This window comes from Mustelus asterias, chromosome 15 (assembly GCF_964213995.1).
Source record: "Mustelus asterias chromosome 15, sMusAst1.hap1.1, whole genome shotgun sequence".
In the NCBI taxonomy this organism is placed as follows: Eukaryota; Metazoa; Chordata; class Chondrichthyes; order Carcharhiniformes; family Triakidae; genus Mustelus; species Mustelus asterias.
The window spans coordinates 25,805,428-25,826,612 of NC_135815.1; the positions used below are offsets into that span (position 1 = coordinate 25,805,428).

At 42.5% G+C, this 21,185-nt stretch overlaps 1 protein-coding gene across 1 annotated transcript in view; it reads left to right on the top strand.

Annotated features, from left to right (window-relative positions):
- The first annotated feature begins 10,638 nt into the window (after positions 1-10,638).
- Positions 10,639-21,185, top strand: part of LOC144504906 (amino acid transporter heavy chain SLC3A2-like) — a 74,878-nt gene continuing 64,331 nt past the window's right edge. The window contains exons 1-3 of the mRNA XM_078230655.1: positions 10,639-11,167; positions 19,594-19,758; positions 19,864-19,967. Coding sequence (XP_078086781.1) covers positions 10,639-11,167; positions 19,594-19,758; positions 19,864-19,967 — 798 coding nt within the window. The remainder of the gene's footprint in view (positions 11,168-19,593; positions 19,759-19,863; positions 19,968-21,185) is intronic.

Here is a 21,185-nt window from a genome sequence, read left to right on the forward strand (position 1 = left end):
TATCACACACCATCCCGGTTTGCTGTTTCTTCTTCATCACTGGGTCAAACTCCTGGATCTCACTACCAAACAGCATTGGGATGTACCTACACCACACAGACTGCAGCGGTTCAAGAAGTCAGCACACTTAACACCTTGAGGATAATTAAGGTTGGGTAATAAACGTTGGCCTTGCCAGTGACACCCATATCCCATAAATGAATTAAAAAATATTCTTGCTGGTGTTTCTTAAAACAAAACATGGTTGTTTTGTTACTCTTACAGGGTGCTTTGATTTCGTATTCATGGTCTACTCAATTTTGTTTGATATTTGTGTTCGAAATATATTGTCTGCACTTCATGACTGCAAGTTCATTCTATGGAGAAAATGTATTAATCTGCGACAGTAAATTCTGAATCTTTTAACAGATCTTCCATCAAGCAAACTAAGATCAGAACATAAAAGCTCTAAAGGGGAGGCTTTGGCCTAGTGGTATTATTACTAGACTATTAATCCAGAAATTCAGTCAATATTTTGGAGACCTAGGTTCTCCTAGTCGGTTGGTACGTGACCTCAGACTTTAGTATATTTTTCCCGATGGAAGAAGGTGGATGTCTGGGGTGCGTGGGGGCCTTAATTACGCTGGCTGCTTTGCCGAGGCAGTAGGAAGTATAGACGGAGTCAATGGATGGGAGGCTGGTTTGTGTGATGGATTGGGCTACATTCACGACCTTTTGTAGTTTCTTCTTGTCTTGGGCAGAGCAGGAGCCATACCAGCTGTGATAAAACCAGAAAGAATGCTTTCTATGGTGCATCTGTAAAAGATGGTGAGAGTCGAGCTGACATACCAAATTTCCTTAGTCTTCTGAGAAAGTAGAGGCGTTGGTGGGCTTTCTTAATTATAGTGTCGGCATGGGGGACCAGGACAGGTTGTTGGTGATCTGGTCACCTAAAAACTTGAAGCTCTCGACCCTTTCTATTTCGTCCCCATTGATGTAGACAGGGGCATGTTCTCCTTTACGCTTCCTGATGACAATTTCCTTCATTTGTTGACATTAAGGGAGAGATTATTGTTGCCGCACCAGTTCACCAGATTCTCTATCTCATTCCTGTACTCTGTCTCGTCATCTGGTTCACTAATGTCCTTTAGAGAAGGAAATCTGCCATCCTTACCTGATCTGGCCCACATGCGAGTCCAGAGCCACAGCAATGTGGTTGACTCATAACTGCCCCTGCATAAGGGCAACTAGAGATGGACAATAAATGCTGGCCAGCCAGCAACGCCGATGTCCCATGAATGATTTTTTTTAAAAGTCCTGATTTTCGCATAAGAGTAACATGGAGATTTAGTTTGTTCAATGTGCACACTTGTCTGTCTATATAAAAAAAGGTTGCCATGGTTGAACTTTCTGCTCCCTATCTTAATTTGAATAGGCTAAACATAAGTACAGGAAAAGTTCACTGTAGCACAATGTGTTGGAAAATCTCCAAGTGTAGCAACCAATGCTCATCATGAAAGAGAAAACTGACAGAAATAGAAAGATGAAGAAATTGCACAGTGGAGACATTAACACTCAACTTTTGGTCCTGAAGAGAGATAGATTCAGGAAGTTCACCAAAGAAGCAGCATAAGCTCACCATCCACCACAGGTAAAAGCTGCATGGACGGAGTTTGCCAGTTGAATTCATTACCACATTTGAAAGAAAATATTGGAAATCCAGGTTTATAAGCTTAAGGCAAACTTTGAAGGAGTGAAAAATGACAACTACAGTAGGCTTGAAGGTAATTATTAATGGACAAGTCTAGGGAAAAAAAGTTTTCAAACAGAAGTTGGTGTGATACAAAATCCTAAAAGGGCTCTTAAGCAATCATGATCAACAAATGAGGTAATGGACTGCACCAAGCTAAAACAAGCAAGCAGCAAGAATGGGAGCAAAGTGAGACTAATGAGAATATAAGTGGTGACCCAAGGCCAGAAAATAGCAGTGAGATTATGAGCACTGAGATTGGCAGGGGTGTAAACAGCAGATAGCATTTGAAAATAAGAGGCCGAAGTATAACAACATAGGAAAGGAACGGAAAGAGGAGGCATCTGCTAAGATCTGCACCCACCCCCCCCAATGACCCTTGACTATGAAAAATCTAACTAACTCAGCCTTGAATAAATTCAGTGACCTTGTTTTCACTGCTTTCTGGGGAAGAGAATTCCACAGAACAACAACCGTCTGAGAGAAAACATTTCTTATCTCCTCCTGAAAAGGGGAGACCTCTTAAACTATCCCCTAGTTTCTGTTTTTCTGACATCTTCCCAGTATCCACTTATCAGGCCACCTCATGATCTTACATGTTTTAATAGGATAATCTCTCATTTAAGTTCCAGTACATATCGGCCCAATCTGTTCAACCTTTCTTCATAAGGTAAGCAGTTAAATGATTGGTTGATGAGTACAGTATTTCTACTTTTCTAACTTTGGCCATTGATTTGAACGAGTGGAGAAATTTAAAATTTCATTTTGATAGAACAAAGGTATTAACACAGAGCAGGTCTAGAGGCATTAATTAAAATTAATAGTTGAAACAAGATATTAACTAGATTCTATCAGAGATTACATCAAGTATTGAAAACTTTTTGAAGGCAGTTTTTCATGGCTAATCAATTCTTATTATCCAGGAATACAAATATACATCGCAACACTACCAATATAAATAACATTTTATTTTCGCTGCATGAGGCCAAAGTCTCTTAGGGTCTTAAGCTAGTTTACAACCAGGGCCAGCATGTCCAACAACTATAATATGTAGCGTAACCTAGATTTATTACTTTTCCTCCACCTCCCCCTGTGGCTCTGCAGGTAAGCAAATTATTTTGTGCTAAAATATTTTGTATCTAAACTATGGTCCCAAAATTAATTACGGGGAAACCCAAAACCAAGATTCAGAAACATTACTGCATTTCTCAGTGTTTATTTAAAGAATTCAGGAGAAACTTACTTTTGATTTTATTTTATTGTCACGTATTAATATATAGTGAAAAGTATTGTTTATTGCATGCTATACAGACAAAGCATACTGTTCATAGAGAAGGAAAGGAGAGAGTGCAGAATGTACTCATAATAGCTAGGGTGTGGCGAAAGATCAACTTAATGCAAGGTAGATCCATTCAAAGGTCTGAGGGCAGCTGTTCTCGAGTCGGTTGGTATGTGACCTCAGACTTCTGTATCTTTTTCCCGGTGGAAGAGAGTATGTCCAGGGTGCATGGGGTCCTCACTGCTTTTCCGAGGTAGTGGGAAGTCAGTGGATCAGAGGCTGGTTTGCGTGATGGACTGGGCTTCATTCATGACCCTTTGTAGTTTATTGCGATCTTGGGCAGAGCAGGAGCCATACCAAACTCTGATACAACCAGAAAGGATGTTTTCTATGGTGCACCTGTGAAAGTTGGTGAGAGTCGTAGTGCATATGCTGAATTTTCTTAACTCTTCTGAGAAAGTAGAGGTGCTGGTGGGCTTTCTTAACTATAGTGTCAGCATGGCTGGGGGGGGGGGGGGGGGCAGGGCAGGTTGTTGGTGATCTAGACACCTAAAAGCTTGGTGCTGTCGATCATTTCTACTTCGTCCCATTGATGTAGACAGGGGCATGTTCTCCTCTATGCTTCCAGAAGTCAATGACTATCTCCTTTGTTGTGTTGACATTTGAGGAAGGGATTATTGTCGTCCCATCAGTTCACCAGATTCTCTCTCGTTCATGTACTCTGTCTCGTCATTATTTGAGATCTGACCCACTACGGTGGTGTCATCAGCAAACTTGAAAATCGAGTTGGACCCAGACTGTTTCACCCAGACTGTAGTTAGAATGTGTAACATTTTACAAAATGGAGGCATTCAAGTGCATAGCGTAGCTAGGTTTCTCATACAAGTTCACGAGAGAAAGGAATTAAAGAATATGCTGATAGGGTTCAGGTGGAGCATACAACACTGACTCTAAATTTCCACTATCTGTAAATTTTATGGTGAAGAATAAACTCATCAGTTATGTGCAGTATTTAGCCTGATCCACGTGCTTACTTTTCTAGGTGAAAAATCATTAGCTGGATGTCAGTATTGAAAAATGTGAAGACAGCAATTGCAGCAAATGTAGTCAGAGCTTAATGACCAGCAGAGTTGCAGTTGATACACAAATGCATTTTTGAGATGATCAGAATTTGCCTTTGTACATTGCAAATTACATCCATGTAGAAGATTGACAAAAAAAGGTCGCACGATGCAAGTCTCTGGTATTTGAATATTTGTGATGTGGAGATGCTGGCGTTGGACTGGGGTAAACATAGTAAGAAGTCTCACAACACCAGGTTAAAGTCCAACAGGTTTATTTGGTAGCAAAAGCCACTTGCTTTCGGAGCTAGGAATATTTGGCCAGTCCTGAATATATTGATGTACTGGTGGATGTTTTTAAAAGGAAGCCAGATATTGAAAGCAAATGCCCTGGCTGGTCAAACTTGCTGGAATTTGGTTCAATAACTTAAAACAACAGCCTGAATTTTACGTCCAGGGCATGCCTGAAGTCAGCGTGGGCAGGAGTGGACGTGACTCAAAATCATGTTAACGCAATACTGGTTTGCTAATTAACAGTCATCCAGCGTAAAACGTGCCCTGTGAAAGGCTGAGCACTGCCGAGAAAAGGGAGCATGTGGGCTGGAGCATCTAATGTGTTCCCTCGGGCAAAGTTGCTGTGAACTTGTTTAAAAAAACATCAGTGGAAAAGCTGTGCCACGAGCATCCAGGCAGTACAATCATAATGTGGAGATGCCGGCGTTGGACTGGGGTAAACACATTCAGAAGTTTAACAACACCAGGTTAAACTCCAACAGGTTTATTTGGTAGCAAAAACCACACCTGTGTACAATCATACATAGACCTCAGTCCCCAGACATGTTAATTTGATTAGAGCCCGGGACGCCATCCCGCTCTGGATCAAGGTTGCAGCTAAAACATAAAAGCTGCCTGGCAAATCGGCCCGCCTGCCGACCTAGATTAGTTAACAAGAGGTTAAAAGTATTTTCAATAAAACAATTTAGATGTTTTGATGAACATAGATAATTTTCAATTCACTGTGGCCTTTGGATCTTTTGGCAGAATTAAAGCCAATGGCCGTAACTCAATTTACAGCCTACAGTCCTCCGATATTAGAACTGTCACTCATGGATACAGATACCATTGCACTGCTCTAGCATCTCTGGCCGCTGGATTTCCGGCATCGTCAGCTCCACGCCAGAAATCGGCATGGAGCTGAGTAAATTATTTAAATAATCATTACCATCTTATTAGCGGGCCCAGGACTGAAGTCACCAGGCCTGCTAGCATACCCCCGCTAGGAGTATTCACTCCAGCAGGGTTTACAACAGGTCCCCACTAGTGGGGAACAGGCAACCTGACCCCGCTGGAATGCCAGCCTGTCTCCCTTGGCACTGTCCAAGCGGGCGGGGCCTCGTGTGGGGTGGGGGGTCCCACTGTCACTCTGCAGTGGGATCGTAGACAGAAGGAGGGAGGCCAGCAATCAGGGTTGGCAATCGGGGTGGGGGGTTTGGCCTGCCGAGGGGTCAGGGCTGCTGATGGGGGGATCGAGGTGGGGTGGGGGTCGGGGCTGGCCTGGACACGTCCGGGAACCCAACAATCAGGGCGAGGGAGGGTCACACAGTCAGTGATGTCGCGGAGCTGGCCAGTGATCGAGAGGCCAGCATTGCGGGGCTACTGCGCATGCGCCGATTTCAGCGCTGACAGGCACATTGGGGTAAATGCTAGAATCCGTTATAAAGGAAGTAGTAGCAGGACATTAAGATAATCGTAATACAATAAGGCAGTCACCTTTGTTTTATGAAAGGGGAATCACCCTTGACAATTGTTTTTAGAGTTAGTTGATGTAATGAACAGATAAAAGGGAACCTGCAGCTGTGCTGTATTTGGATTTCAAAGAAGCATTCAGTAAGGTACCACATAAAAGCTTGCTGTACAAGGTATCAGCTCATATTGTTGGAGTTAATATGTTAGCATGGTTAGAGGATTGGCTAACAGGCAATAGTCAGGATAAAAGAGTCATTTTCAAGTTGACAAACGGTAACTATGTTAACACTTGGATGAAGGGACTCGGTACTGTTAGCCAAATTTGTTGTTGATACAAAGATGGTTAGAAAGCAGTTTGAGGAGGACACAGTCTGCAAAGTGATACAGATAGGTTAACTAAGTGCAAACATTTGACAGATGGAATATAATGAAAGGAAATGTGAGCTTATCCACTTTGGTAGGAATAGAAAAGCAAAATATTTAAATGCAAAATATTAGAGACTGCAAAATGCTGTGGTGCAGAGGGATCCAAGTGTCCTGCTTGCATCACACAGTCCACATGCGGGTAGAGCAAATAATTAGAAAAGCAAATGAAATGTTGGCCTTTATTGTGGGTGAGGTGGAGGGTGAAGTATAAAAGTATTTACAACTGTTGCAGGGCATTGCTGAAGCCACAGCTAAGGACTGCATTATTTTTTGGACTCATTTAAGGAGGGAAATATTCGGAAGCAATTCAGAGAGATTGATTCCTAAAGTTCTCGCTCATCAGCTTTGGCTCCCATTCGTTTGATTTTATAATTACCGTTGTTCACAAATCACAGTGGCATTGTTCCTCCCTACTCTGTAATCTCCTCAAGCCCCATGACCCTGGGTGAGATATCCACACCACTCTAATTCTGGCCTATTGTGTATTCCCAAGTGTAATTACTTTTATCATTTGTGGCCATGCTTTCAGTTGTCTGGTCTCAGCTCTGGAATGCAAGATCTGGGTTTCCACTCTAACTTTAGTTCTAAGACTCAAGTCAGACTGAGTTGGGAGAGCTGGTCTAAAAGAAACCTACAGTTCTGACTCAATACAGATCATTATGGATATAAGCATGTTGTCACAAATTGCATAGAATTTATTAAGTTAATTTCAACAAGTGATAAAAGGCAATTCTTAGCGAAGGCAATTCTTAGCGAAGGCAGTGGAAACAGTCACTTCACCCTGAAACACCAGCTCTCAACTTTCGGTTTACTGTGGCGCTATCTCTAGTTCTGTTGATGAAAGTCTTGCCTTCATGCTGTGCGCCTGATTTCTAACGGTTGCTGCTTATTAACCCTTACTAGCCACTACCTATGTGATGATCAGTAGCATCCCTGAACTCTGGTCCAGGTAAAGTATGATCAATCCCTGTTTCATTAGGTGCTGCGTATTTAGTACTCAATTGGTCTCTTACTCCTGACTGGTTCTCTCAGATGTCAATCACTTGTAGAAGCATCCTCTTTATCACAGCACTTCCAAAGAGACTAAAGGGACGATCCTTTAAAACAGAGATGAAGAGGAATTTCTTCAGCCAGAGAGTGGTGAATCTGTGGAACACTTTGTCGCAGAAGGCTGTGGAGTCCAGGTCATTTAAGTGTCTTTAAGACAGAGATAGATAGGTTCTTGATTGATAAGGGGATCAGGTGTTATGGGGAAAAGGCAGGAGAATGAGGATGAGAAAAATATCAGCCATGATTGAATAGCAGGGCAGACTCAATGGGCGGAGTGGCGTAATTCTGCTCCTATGTCTTATAGTCTTCCCCTTGTTTTCAATTAAGTTTATAACTTTCCCCTAAGAACAAGGCAGCGCAAGGTAATTTGTATGTCTGCTTACTTGAGATAAGAGGATGCGTGGTATCACATTCAAATACTTTGGCTTCCATATCCCGAAATGCCTAATTGATACATTTTGGGCGTTCCGGTGAGTTCAAATGCCTGAAATGAGTTACTTAAAAATAACAAAAAGAGTACAAGAGGCAGACAACTTCAATCGCAAAGTTACTCCAACATAAAAGTCGATGCAAGATGTGTATAAAAATCAGTGCATAGAGACAACCAGTTTGTTAAAACTGAGGTAAGAAGATACACTGGAGTTGCCAACCCTCCACAATTGACCTGGAGTCTCCAGAAATTGAAGATGCTATGGTGTGCAATCCTGGAGAAAAATCATAGCAACATTAAATAATAGGTTTTTAAAAATTTTGTTTGAACATTTCTCTTTCGGACATAAAAATATTGAAAATGTGGGGAAAGGTATTTGGCATCATCCAATTGGGTAATGAGTCGCTTTGCTTTCCAATTACCATAAGAAGGCAGTGTATTGCAAGGATGCATGCATTGGCTGACTGATGGCTGCAGCATGATTGCAACTCATGTGATGAAACCTCCCGGAATTCAGTTGACAAGCCTAAGATACATGTATAAGATACAACATGATGCATGTTCAGAAGGAATAAGCCACAAGAACTATGTAGCTACACAAACTGATCACAGATCTTGATTCTCAAAGTTACGGAACCCAAGTACAGATCCAACACATAGATCCATTACATACTTTAAAAGGTAACTTTCTCTTGAAGGCACTATGTTAAACTGAGACTAACGCAGGTATGACTGATGAGTGTTAATGGATATACTATGCCCTTATTTGTAAGTACTAAGCTCCTCTTAGCTTATTCAACCTTCATGAGCTTTGTAGCATTTGTTCTGTAATTAAACTATAAAAGTGTTCTTTGCATTGGAGTAGGGCCAGGTGACTTTTTCATTTGTAAGGTAAGGACACAGCTACAACCAGCTACAGCCTTGGGTCACTCTCTGTGTGGAGTTTGCACATTCCCCCCATCTGCGTGGGTTTCCTCTGGGTGCTCTGGTTCCTCCTACAGTCCAAAGCTGTGCGAGTTAGGTTAATTGGCCATGCCATATCAGGGGCATTAGCAGGATAAACATGAGGGGTTACAGGAATGGGGCCTGGGTGGGATTGTGTTTGGTGTGGACTCGATGGGCCAAATGGCCTCCTGCACTGTAGGGATTCTAACCAAAAGACACACATTGTGTGACACTAATGCCTTACATTGACTACATTTAAGCAGAATTTCATATTAGGTTAATTATATTTTGATTATTTGATCATGACCACAAACTAATTATTAAGCACTGCCTTGCCTCTACCTCATTTGTCTTCTTTATGACAGTACTTCAAACCTGCTCTTTAACCCACCTTTCGTCATCTCACCTAATAGTTCCTTTTGTGGTGCAGTGTTATACTTTTTTTGTATTGCTTTCATGAAGTGTCTTGGAACATTCATTATGTTAAAGGTACTATATAAGTTATTCCTGTGCAAAGAGTGAGAGGAACAGCGGTTCGTTTACAGCAACAGAGGAGCAATGCGGCCGTTAACAGTGAGAGACCAGTGCAACCCTCATGAGGCCATCACTGTGCTTTTATGAATCCCAGTGAGAAGTCCTGTGGAAAGGAGAATAGAATTATGTGTGCTTGTATGTCCTAGGCTCATAAAGCAGAACTTGGACATGTTGTCTTGCACCCCTTTGCCTCTGGATCAAGGTCTTGCTCTGGCAAGCCCATGTGATGAGCTGCATTGGCCATGCATCTTCCACTTCTTTAAAATGAAGATTGAGACCTGGAACATCAGGACCCTCATGAACAACCCCAACAACTCAGGTGTTTTAACAGTGACATTGCTGACCTAAGTGAAACCCAGTGGGCACGGGAAGTCCTGCTCTAGGAACCAGGTGGCGGTAACATCTTCTGGAGAAGATTGCTACCTCCAAAGGCTTGGATTCACCATTAAAACAAACTAGTTAACCATCTCAAAAATTCCCTTTGCAGGATAAAGTCTGATGACCCTTTGGTTCACCATAGCACAGAACCAGTGTACTACTGTTTTCAGCATGTATGCCCTGACAGTGGAAGCTACAGGTGAGTCCTAACACAAATTTTACCCCAGGCTTGAACAATCCTTCTTCAGTGTCTGGACAGATGACAAGTTGCTCTTCCTTGGCCAGGTATCCTGCATAATACATAAATTATAGCTGATTCTCTTTGCTAGTTTTCAGTTTAGATTAAATTTGCAACCACATTTTTAAGTATACGGGTTAATTAAAAATGTATATATCAGCTTATATATATATATATGATTTCTTGTATACTACTTTAAATAAATAAAATATTGTGTTACCATGCTAAATTCTCCCTCCGTGTACCCGAACAGGCACCGCAGTGTAGCGACCAGGAGATTTTCACAGTAATTTACTTCATTGTAGTGTTAATGTGAGCCTACTGATGCACGATTAAATCACTCGGGAGGCTGGACCGTACCCAGGAAATAAAGGCTTTTATTAGTAACAAGAATGGAACATACTGCATAACAATACAATCCCAGACTAAAGGGTCACCAGGTAGTGCAGTGACCTTTATACTCCTACAGGTAGGCGGAGCCAACCGGAGTGTACCACAGAACAATACCAACAGGTAGAACACCCCAGTAGTGACAACAGTAACATGTACAAGTACCCATAGTGCTAACCATCTATGGTTCAGTACCCATAGTGGTAACCATCTATGGTTCACCACACCTACCTGTGACACTAATAAAATAAAACTTTAAAAACAAAATAAAATCTGGAGGCAGAGGTTGATTGAAGAGGGAGGCGCCCCGAGGGCGACTCTAAGGGCAGCGCGAGAGAGAATGAGCGGGAAAACCGAGCGCGAGATTGTTCAGTTGGCGGCACGAGAGGAACCGAACGTCCGCCCGTTAAACCCGAGGCGGCAGCGGCCAAAATGGAGGCAGAAACCTTGGCCCCCACAAGTGCGGCGCCTGACGAAGCCAGGGCGACACCGCCACGGGACGTGGCACAGGATCCCCCGCCTGAAGCTGAAGCTGCTGTCGCCGCTGCCGGGCAAGAACAGATCGTCATTAACATCATCCCTGACAGCAGCTCCCAGCTGCGCACCAGCCGTGCCTTAAATTATACCAAACTTGCAGCGATCATTAAAAAACGGCCTCGCTTTGAGGCGTTCCGATTCCGGAGGAAGGACAGCGTGAACACCAATAATGCGTTCAAGCCCATGCTTAAGATGGAATTGCAGGTCGCCAGCGGATCCCACTGGGTGTTGGCCAGGCGATGTTTAGTCGCTGTGTTTTGGTTATCTTGGTTAAGCTTGCTGGCGGTGGCTCTGGTGATTATTGTGCGGACCCCAGAGTGTAAACCTACACCTAAACTCAGATGGTGGCAAAGGAGGCCAATGTACCACATTGCACTCCAGTCTTACTTCGATAGGAATGGGGATGGAATCGGAGACCTTCTTGGTATAAACATCTATAAGTTTTAAGTTTGTTTATTATTTATTAGGCTTGCATTAACACTGCAACGAAGTTACTGTGAAAGTACAAAATACTCGCACTATATGGAGACTTAACGTTTCTTTGTCTACATCTGCAATTAATATCTTTTTCCTAATATTTAACCCATACTAACCACCCTAAGATACCACTTTTCTGAACTCTAGGGCATTGCAGATGCTGTCAGAGCTGTTTACTGTGCGCGTCCCTATTCAGCTGCTCAATCATGAGGTCACAATTGGGCCTGACTTTAATGTTCAGCTCCATGAACAATTCCTCAGACTGGATAACATCTTGACTTCGGCTGATAAGTGGAAAATAATAGTTGCACTACACAACTATCATAAAATGACCATTTCCAACTTGAGAGAGTATAATCAGATCCCTTGACACTCAATAATAGTAGCATTGCCAAGCCCTACACCATAAAAACCCTAGAAGTAATTGTTCAACAGAAATTGAACCAACCAAGCCCATAAATGCTCTGGGTGCTAGAGCAGGTCTGAAGCTGGGAATTCTGTGAGTAGGATCTTCTCTCCTGACTCCCAGAAGCTTCTGCAATAAACAAATTGGGAGTATAATGTAATTCTCTCCTCTTCCCTGTTGTACTGCATCAACAACAGTAATGAAACACAAGCTTATAATATCCACCGCACTGCAGCAATTTGCCAAGGCTGCTTCAGCATCACCTCCCAAACCTGAGATCTTCATCATCTACTTATAAGATCATAAGAAACAGGAACAAGAATATGACATTTGGCCTTTCACATCTCCACCATGCAATAAGATTATGGCTCATCTGTTTGTGGCCTAAACTTCACTTTCCCACTGGCTTTCCATAACCCTTGACTCCCTCGTAGATTATAACTCTGTCTTGAATATATTCAATGACTCACTCTCCAATTTTCTCTGAGGAAAAGAATTCTAAACATTAGGATGTCTTGAATGAATTAATTTTTAAAGAACCCTGAACGGTTGTAGCAAGACTACCCTACTTTTGTAGTTCATCTGCTTTGCAAAGGCAAGTATTCCTTTTGAATCATAGAATCTCTACAGTACAGAAGGATGCTATTCGGCCGATCGAGTCTGCACCGACGACAATTCCACCCAGGCCCTATTCCCATAACCCCACATACCTACCCTGCTAATCCTCCTGACACTAGAGTCAATTTAGCATAGCCAATCAACCTAACCCACACATCTTTGGACTGTGGGAGGAAACCAGAGCACTTGGAGGAAATCCACACAGACACCAAGAGAATGTGCAAACTCCACACACAGTGACCCAAGCCGGGAATCGAACCTGGGTCCCCGAAGCTGTAAGGCAGCAGTGCTAACCACTGTGCCACCGTGCCGCCCATTTGCTCTCTTAATTGGTGGCTGTACCGGCATGCTAACTTTTTGTGATTCTTGTACGAGGAGACCCAGATTCCTCTGTAGAGCAGCATTCTGCAATCTCTCCATTTAAATAATATTCTACTTTTTTATTCTTCATGGCGAAGCGCCAACCTCATATTTTCGTACATTATACTCCATTTGCCAACTTTACCCTATCTATATCCCTTTGTGTCTTTCTCAACTTGCTTTCCTGCCTAATCAAAAAGCCTAAGCTTTATTTATTAGTCACAAGTAGGCTTACATTAACACTGCAATGAAGTTACTGCAAAAATCCCTTAGTCTCCACACTCCGGTGCCTGTTCAGATACACTGAGGGAGAATTTAGCACGTCTTTGGGATTGTGGGAGGAAACCGGAGCATCCGGAGGAAACCCACGCAGACACGGGGAGAATGTGCTGACAGGTAGTGACCCAAGCCAGGAATTGAACCTGGGTCCCTGGCACTGTGAGGCAGCAGTGCTAACCACCGTGCCACCCAGGGAGAGAGAGAGAGACAAGGAGATAATTTTATATCAGCAAACTTGGCTATGATACAGTTGATTCCTTCATCTAAGTCATTAATATAGATTGTAAATAGCTGAGGCCCTAGCACTGATCCCAGTGGTACCCCACTAGTTACAATTTTGTCTGACTGAAAATTACCCCTTAGTTAATGAATCCGCTAACCATACAAATATATCACCCCCAACCATGAGCTTTTACGTTACATCTTATTGTATGCCTTTTTGAAATCAAAATGCACAACATTTTCGGATTCTCCTTTATCCACCCTGCTTGTCGCATCCTCAAAGAATAATAATAAATTTGTTAAACATTATTTTATTTTCATAAAAACATTGACTCTGCCTGACTGCATTATGATTTTCTAAATATTCTTCTATTACCTTGAGAATAGATTCTAGCATTTTCCCAATGATAGGTGTTAGGCTAACTGGCCTACAGTTTCCTGCTTTCTATCTCCCTCCTTTCTTAAATAGGGTTGTTTGATTTGCAGTTTTTCAATCCTCTTGGACCTTTCCAGAATCTAGAGAATTTTGAAAAATTATAACCAATGCATCCACTACCTCTGAAACTATGTCTTTTAAAACTATAGGATGCCTGCTATCTGGTCCAGCAGACTTGTCAACCTTTAGTCCTGTTAGGAAACCAAATATAGTTTTTAAGGGCTTTATATTTGCATTGGTAAATAATAGAAATAAGGTATAGTTTTAGATGGGTTTTAATTTAATGTTTGTGTGCCTTCTAAAGGTGAAAATCACAGTTACATTATAAAGGAGGTCTTTCAGCGCATTGTGTCTGCAGTAGATAGGGCCATAAATTAATAAGGGGCAGGGAGATTTCAGATGAGACTCAGTCTGTACAGAAAAGGTGAGGCTAAGTCTGAACAGAAAAAACAAGGCTTCAAAACAGGGTAGCAATTTGCATAAAAAGCAAGCAGATTATGTCAGGAAGGGACAGAGGCTTTAACAGCAGCAATAGGTAAAAAGCTAAAATTATAGGCACAGTATCTGAATGCATGTAGCATTCATAAAAAGGTAGATGAATTAATGGCATAGACAGATAAACAGGTTTCATTTAATAGCCATTAATGAAATAACCAATGTTGGGAGCCAAATATTCCAAGCTAGGTACAAAGCTAGGAAGAAAAGATCAGCAAAATATGAAATGAGTTGGGTAGCCTTGATAATAAAGGATGATGTGGAGATGCCGGCGTTGGACTAGGATGGGCACAGTAAGAAGTCTCACAGCACCAGGTTAAAGTCCAACAGGTTTATTTGGAATCATGAACTTTCGGAGTGCTGCTCCTTCATCAGGTGAGTGGAGAGGTGAGTTCACAGACACGGCATATATAGACAGAGACACAACTGCAAGATAATGGTTGGAATGCGAGTCTTTGCAGGTAATCAAGTCTTTACAGGTACAGATAATGCGAGTGGAGAAAGGGATAATCACAGGTTAAAGAGATGTGAATTGTCTCAAGCCAGGACAGTTAGTAGGAGTTTGCAAGCCCAGGCTCTTGAACTTGGCCTGATTGAAGTCCCCAGCCATGATGAACAAGGCCTCGGGATGTTTCATCTCAACGCTATATGTGGTGGTGTATATTTCGTCCAGCGCAATCTTCACATCCATGTGGGGTGTGGAATGTAAACTGCTGTCAGGATAACGGAGGTGAACTCCCGCGGAAGGTAGTAGGGACGGCATTTTAGGGTCAGGCCTGAGCTTGTACTACAAAGTTACAACCAATAAGTCTCCTGTTCCACCAGAGGCCCAAACAACCTAGACCACTGCTATACAAATATCACAGTAAGAAGTTTAACAACACCAGGTTAAAGTCCAACAGGTTTATTTGGTAGCAAAAGCCACACAAGCTTTCGGAGCTCTAAGCCCCTTCTTCAGGTGAGTGGGAATTCTGTTCACAAACAGAGCATATAAAGACACAGACTCCATTTACATGAATAATGGTTGGAATGCGAATACTTACAACTAACCAAGTCTTTAAGAAACAAAACAATGTGAGTGGAGAGAGCATCAAGACAGGCTAAAAAGATGTGTATTGTCTCCAGACAAGACAGCCAGTGAAACTCTGCAGGTCCACGCAACTGTGGGAGTTACAAATAGTGTGACATGAACCCAATATCCCGGTTGAGGCCGTCCTCGTGTGTGTGGAACTTGGCTATCAGTTTCTGCTCAGTGACTCTGCGCTGTCGTGTGTCGCGAAGGCCGCCTTGGAGAACGCTTACCCAAATATCAGAGGCCGAATGCCCGTGACCGCTGAAGTGCTCCCCAACAGGAAGAGAACAGTCTTGCCTGGTGATTGTCGAGCGGTGTTCATTCATCCGCTGTCGCAGTGTCTGCATAGTTTCCCCAATGTACCATGCCTCGGGACATCCTTTCTTGCAGCATATCAGGTAGATACGTACAGATTACCTTAATGGTAGGACCATTCTACATTTGTGCCACACAAGTGCCTGACAATGACTATGTCCAACGAGAGCGAATCTAACCATTGCCCCTTGCCATTCAATGGCATTTCCATCATTGAATCCAACTATCAACGTCCTGAGAATCATAATTGACCAGAAACTGAACTGGACTAGCCAAATAAATACTGTGGCTACAGTAGAGCAGGTCAGAGGCTAGAGATCCTGTGGCAAGTAACTCACCTCCTGACTCTGCAAAGCATGTCTACCATCTATAAGGCACAAGTCAGGAGTGTGATGGAATATTCTCTACTTGCCTGAATAAATGCAGTTGCAACAACACTCAAGAAGCTTGAGACCATCCAGACAAAGCAGTCTGCTTGGTTGGCACCGTATTCACAAACATTCACTCCCTCCACCAGCACACACAGTGGCAGTCATGTTTATCATCTGCAAGATGCACCGCAGGAACTCATCAAGGCTCCTTAGACACCTCCTTTCAAACCCATGATTGCTAACACCTAGAAAGACAAGGACTGCAAACACATGGGAAAACTACCAGCTGAAAGCTCCATTCCAAGCCACACACCATCCTGACTTGGAAATATATCACCGTTCCTTCACTGTTGCTGGGTCAAAATCCTGGAACTCCCTCCCTAACAACACTGTGGGTGTACTTAAATCACATGGAAGGCAGCAGTTCAAGAAGGCAGTTCATCATTACCTTCTCAAGAGCAATGGTGATAGACAATAAATATAGCCTAACCAGTGACATTCACATCCCTTGAATGAATACAAAAAATGGAGGGGCTGAATCCGAGGTTATGGTGTTATGATGTGGGAGTTTCATTGTAATTTAGATATACTTCTATTGGAGAGTATGTGCAATTTTGGCAGTGAGAAACACATGAGTCGGATTTTAAAAATGTATGTTTCCAATTCATTAAAGGTCAGGTAACCTATTGTATTGACCAGATTTGAAATATGAATGCCAAAAATATGCATAATATAAATAAACTTTTTTTTAAAAAGCAGTAATAAAACTGGAGTCTATAATTTTGACCATTTGTTTTGGGATTCTGAATCCAAGTTGTTACTGTAAATTTTAAAACGTATGAATCACAACATTGTCTTCTCAGTCCATTCCATTCAAAGTTCCCCCTCAACTCCAATATAACTCCTCAAAATAGCAATCCCAGCTTTCCACCCCTTTGGTTCATTTCTGTTGATCCAGTTTTTACTGTTTTACATGGATATTCTAGCCCATTGATGGGCAACTTAGGTTAATGAGTGGGCAACATGAGTGGTCGTCCTTCATCTCAGTTGGCTGCCAGATTGAAATCAGGCTTGTTCACTAACCGTGATGCCATGAATAAGATTAAATACATTTAATATATGCCAAATATTTCACACCAAGTTATAGAAAATGCTTCATCACTTGTCTATTAATGGAACATCAACTTAATGGTAAAAGCAAAAGGACTATTTACACTTTGGACACAGAGGATGCACACGACTCTCACAGTGAGGTGCAATCAGCATGCACCTCACTTCACTTGCTCTTACTTTACATGCGTATCACTTCAGTCATACCAGTAGGAAATAAAACTACACGGACCAAAGTCAATGGAATGTAGTAACCCTGTGCATGGGCAATGGTTTACAAAATGTCTCACGGGCTGCACTCAGAACCAAGATGGGCTGCATGTGGTCCTCCGGGCGGCAAGTTCCCCACCACTATTCCAGTCTATTGTGCCAAACATCAGCAAATATTTTTGAAGTTCAAGTAAACCTGCTGTGTGTCTTTCCACAATCTTATGAAGAATGCCAGTAATTTTCCTATAAAATTATTGTAAACCTGACAGCATGGGGAGAAATTTGAAAATTTACCAGGTATTATTTAAGCTTTATTTTATGGAAAACAAGCTTAATATTTAAAATAGCAGTTTGGTTTTGAGAGAGCATTCAGTGTAGCTGAAGAAAAAAAACAAAGCCTGAATTTTATCTTCAGGTTGCGCACGAAGATGGCGTAGCTGGGAGCAGATGTAAAACCTGCACCTGACCAAGGTCATATTATTCATGCAATATTACACTAAGTGACCAATTAAAGCCTGCCCAGTATGCTTTTCAGTGCATGCAGGGGTGGGAATGCATTGGGCGGCAGATCTAATGGGGGTCCGGCAGGGGTTTAAAAACTACAGAGGCAGCTCCCTGAATACTAACATGAGTTGTGGGGAAGGCTTAAGGAGGTTTTTGGAGGCATTGCATTAACCCATCAGTGGAGTCATCCTTCCTAGCTTGTGGAGCTGCCTTGCCTTCCTCAGCCTCCGTTGGGTTTCCCTTTTGCCAGAGCCAGATTGTGCAAGGCACAGCATGCCACAATTATGAGGAGATATGCTCTGGAGGATATTGCTATATGCTTCCTTGATCAGTCCAGTCATCTGAAGCACTTCTTGAGCAGCCCGATGGTCCTCTCCACCACCACCCTTGTGGAAGCATGACTCCTGTTGTACCTCGCTCTGTCTTGAAAAACAGATTGGATTCATGAGCCATGTTTTCAAGAGATAGCCCTTGCCACCCAAGAACCATCCATGCAAGCAAACCTGCAGGAGCCAGGAACAGTCTTGGCATCTGTGAGTGTCATAAGATGTAAGCATTGTATGAGCTGCCAGGCTAACAGATACAAACTTATGAAGTCTATGTCCTGTGGTCGCAAATGCACATTGTTTGACTGGAAGCTGTCTGGGCTAAGGAAAACTTCCAGCACACCTGCTGGCCCCTTGATGGCCACATGAGTGCAATCTGTTTCATCCTCAATGTGGGGAAACCCAGCCATTGCCGTGTAGCCACTGGCACTCTTCTATGGCTGGCCTTATCTGTCGAGTAATGAATAAATGTGCAGATGTGTCAGAAGATAGAGTCAGTCAAGATCTTGACACAACTGTACGCAGCTGAATGAGACTCATTACACAGATCCCCCACTGAGCGCTGAAAAGAACTGGATAAGTAGAAGTTGAGGTTCATTGTGACCTTGAAAGTCACTGGCATGGGGTACCCACCCACACAGTTGGAAGCAATTTCTGGACCAGTCATGTGTCATATTGCTGTCGCTGTGTCCCGAGAGTGGTGAAGCCTCCTGCGACACTGGACCTCAGACATCTGGAGGTAATTGTAGCATTGCCTGTGCACTCTAGTTTCTGGGCAATGGCGCCTTCAATGACGCTCCCACCTTGATCTCCCAACTGGTCCTGCACCGAATAAGTCCATGCCTCCCCTCTTAAAGGTCTCTCTCTAGGACACTGCCCGCACTCACCTGGCCTCATCTATCTCCTGCCTCTTTTTCTCCACAGGAAGTCCCACGAGCTGAGTCCACTCTCCCCATTACTTGAGATACAGAGAAACTGTGCCTTGCAACTCAGGGAGCATGGTGCTGCAATCCTTAGGGAAACCTACCAGTGGAGTTGAGGCCTTAAAATGAAGGCTTGAAACACTACCAAAATCAAAATAAACTCTGGGACAACTCTGTAATGACACAGCAACAACCCCATCATGACAGTGAAAGTGCTTGTGCTCCAGTGGCCTTTTATCTTGCCCTTGGATGAGGAATTGATAAGAATGTGTTTTTGGTCCACCCGTTTTGCCTGTGCAACAAGCTAAAAATTGCACAGGCAATGTAAAATCACTTACAATTGCCTTGGTAATGACCTAAATTGGCTCTTTTATTGTTGATGAATGTGCATCCAACTTGGCGACCTTGAAATTGCCTGTGGACAATGGTGTCGGGAAGCACTCCCAATGTCATCTAACACTATTTTATGTTTAGTCAGGCCAAGCGAGCGCCCGATCTCCAATTGTAAAATGCTGGCCCAAGAAAACTTAAATCAGTTAATTGTCACCTTGTAGATATTTTCCAGTGTTGAAAGGTACCATTTGGCTATGTGAACATTCTGTATTAAATTGTCTTCTCAACAGGTTTAAAATACTTTTTAACTGATTTGATGAATCCTGTCAATCCTGCTCATGTTTTTTGTTGAGTTGATCAAATTCAATATTTAGAAGATTTTCTGTTTTATAGGAATTCATCAGAAGCTAAAATACATCAAGAGGTTGAATATCGGCACTATTATCATTGAGCCCTTTCACAGTTTTATGACTAACAGCAGTGATTCAAAATCTGTTGATCGAAGATTTGGTTATATCAATGAATTAAAACCTTTGATTAAAACAGCTACAAAATATGGTATGTCTCTGACTTTATACATTCTGATGTTGTATTCTTGTGTGGTTTTTCCCAATTTGTCATGACTCCTTTTCTCATGATTGCCTGATGTTTTTTGTGTTATAGGTTTAAAGATTGTTCTTGATCTTACTCCAAATCCGAAAGGAATTGAAGAGTATACCTGGGCTGATATTAATTTTTATGACGAGAATATGTTGAATGATTTATTGGTAAAAAAACTAATATTTTCTACAATTGTGTGAGACTAATGTTAATCTGTAGAGACAGATACCCTTTAAACAAATTCGAGCTTCCAGATATTTGCTGAAAGAATGACATAACAAATTTTCATGTTTTAAAACTTTTACTGTAACAAATTATGAAAAAGCAGCTATACAAAATCCTGGTTAGACCCCACTATGAGCAGATTTGGGCACCACACCTTCAAAAGGATGTATTGGCCTTGGAGGGAGTACAATGTAGATTTATAAGAATCTTCAGGTGTTAAGATATGAGGTGTGGTTATCAAATTAGGCCTGTCTTCTCTAGAATTTAGAAGGTTGAAGGGTGATTTGATTGAAGTCTTCAAGATGTTAACAGGAAAAGACGGTAGATAAAGATAAACGATTTCTACAGATTGGCGATCCTAGAACTAGAGGGTATAGCCTAAAACTGAGGGCCAGACCATTCGGGAGAGATGGTAGGAAGAACTTCTGTACAAGCAGAGTGGTAAAGGTTTGGAGTTCTCTTCCACAAATGGCAGATGATGCGAGATCAGTTGCTAATTTTAAACCTAAGATAGAAAGATTTTCGTTAAGCAAAGGTATTAAGGGATAATGGCAGATCAGCCATGATCACATTGAATGTGGAACAGGGTCAAAGAGCTGAATGGCCAATTCCTAGAATACCTGCAACGCAGAAAGAGGCCATCCGGCCCATCAAGTCTGCACTGACTCTGAACAAGCATCCCACCCAGGCCCTCCCCTCTACCTTATCCATGTTTTATCTGCCTTATCCATTTACCATGGCTAATCCATCTAACCTACACATCTTTGGAGTGTGGGAGAAAACCAGAACACTTGGAGGAAATCCATGCAGACATTGGAGAATATTCAAACTCCACTCAGACAGCCACCCAAGGCCTGGAATCGAACCCCAAATCCGTGAAGCTGTGAGGCAGCAATGCTAACCACTGTTCCATCTTGTCACCCTGTTCCTATGTTTCTGCGTTCCCTTTTCCCCATGGCAACGTGAAACACGTTAACCTTGCACCCAGCTAGAAATGCTAATTAGCTATCCTTGACTCCAATTCTCTTTCACTTTAGAAGTAAATGGAGACTTTACAGCACAATTGTTTGCAATCTAGTATCTTCAACATCTTTCTGGGGTCTTGGGAGACTCAGGGCTGCATTTTACATGCCTCACTGGGTGTGATTACGGTGGGGGGG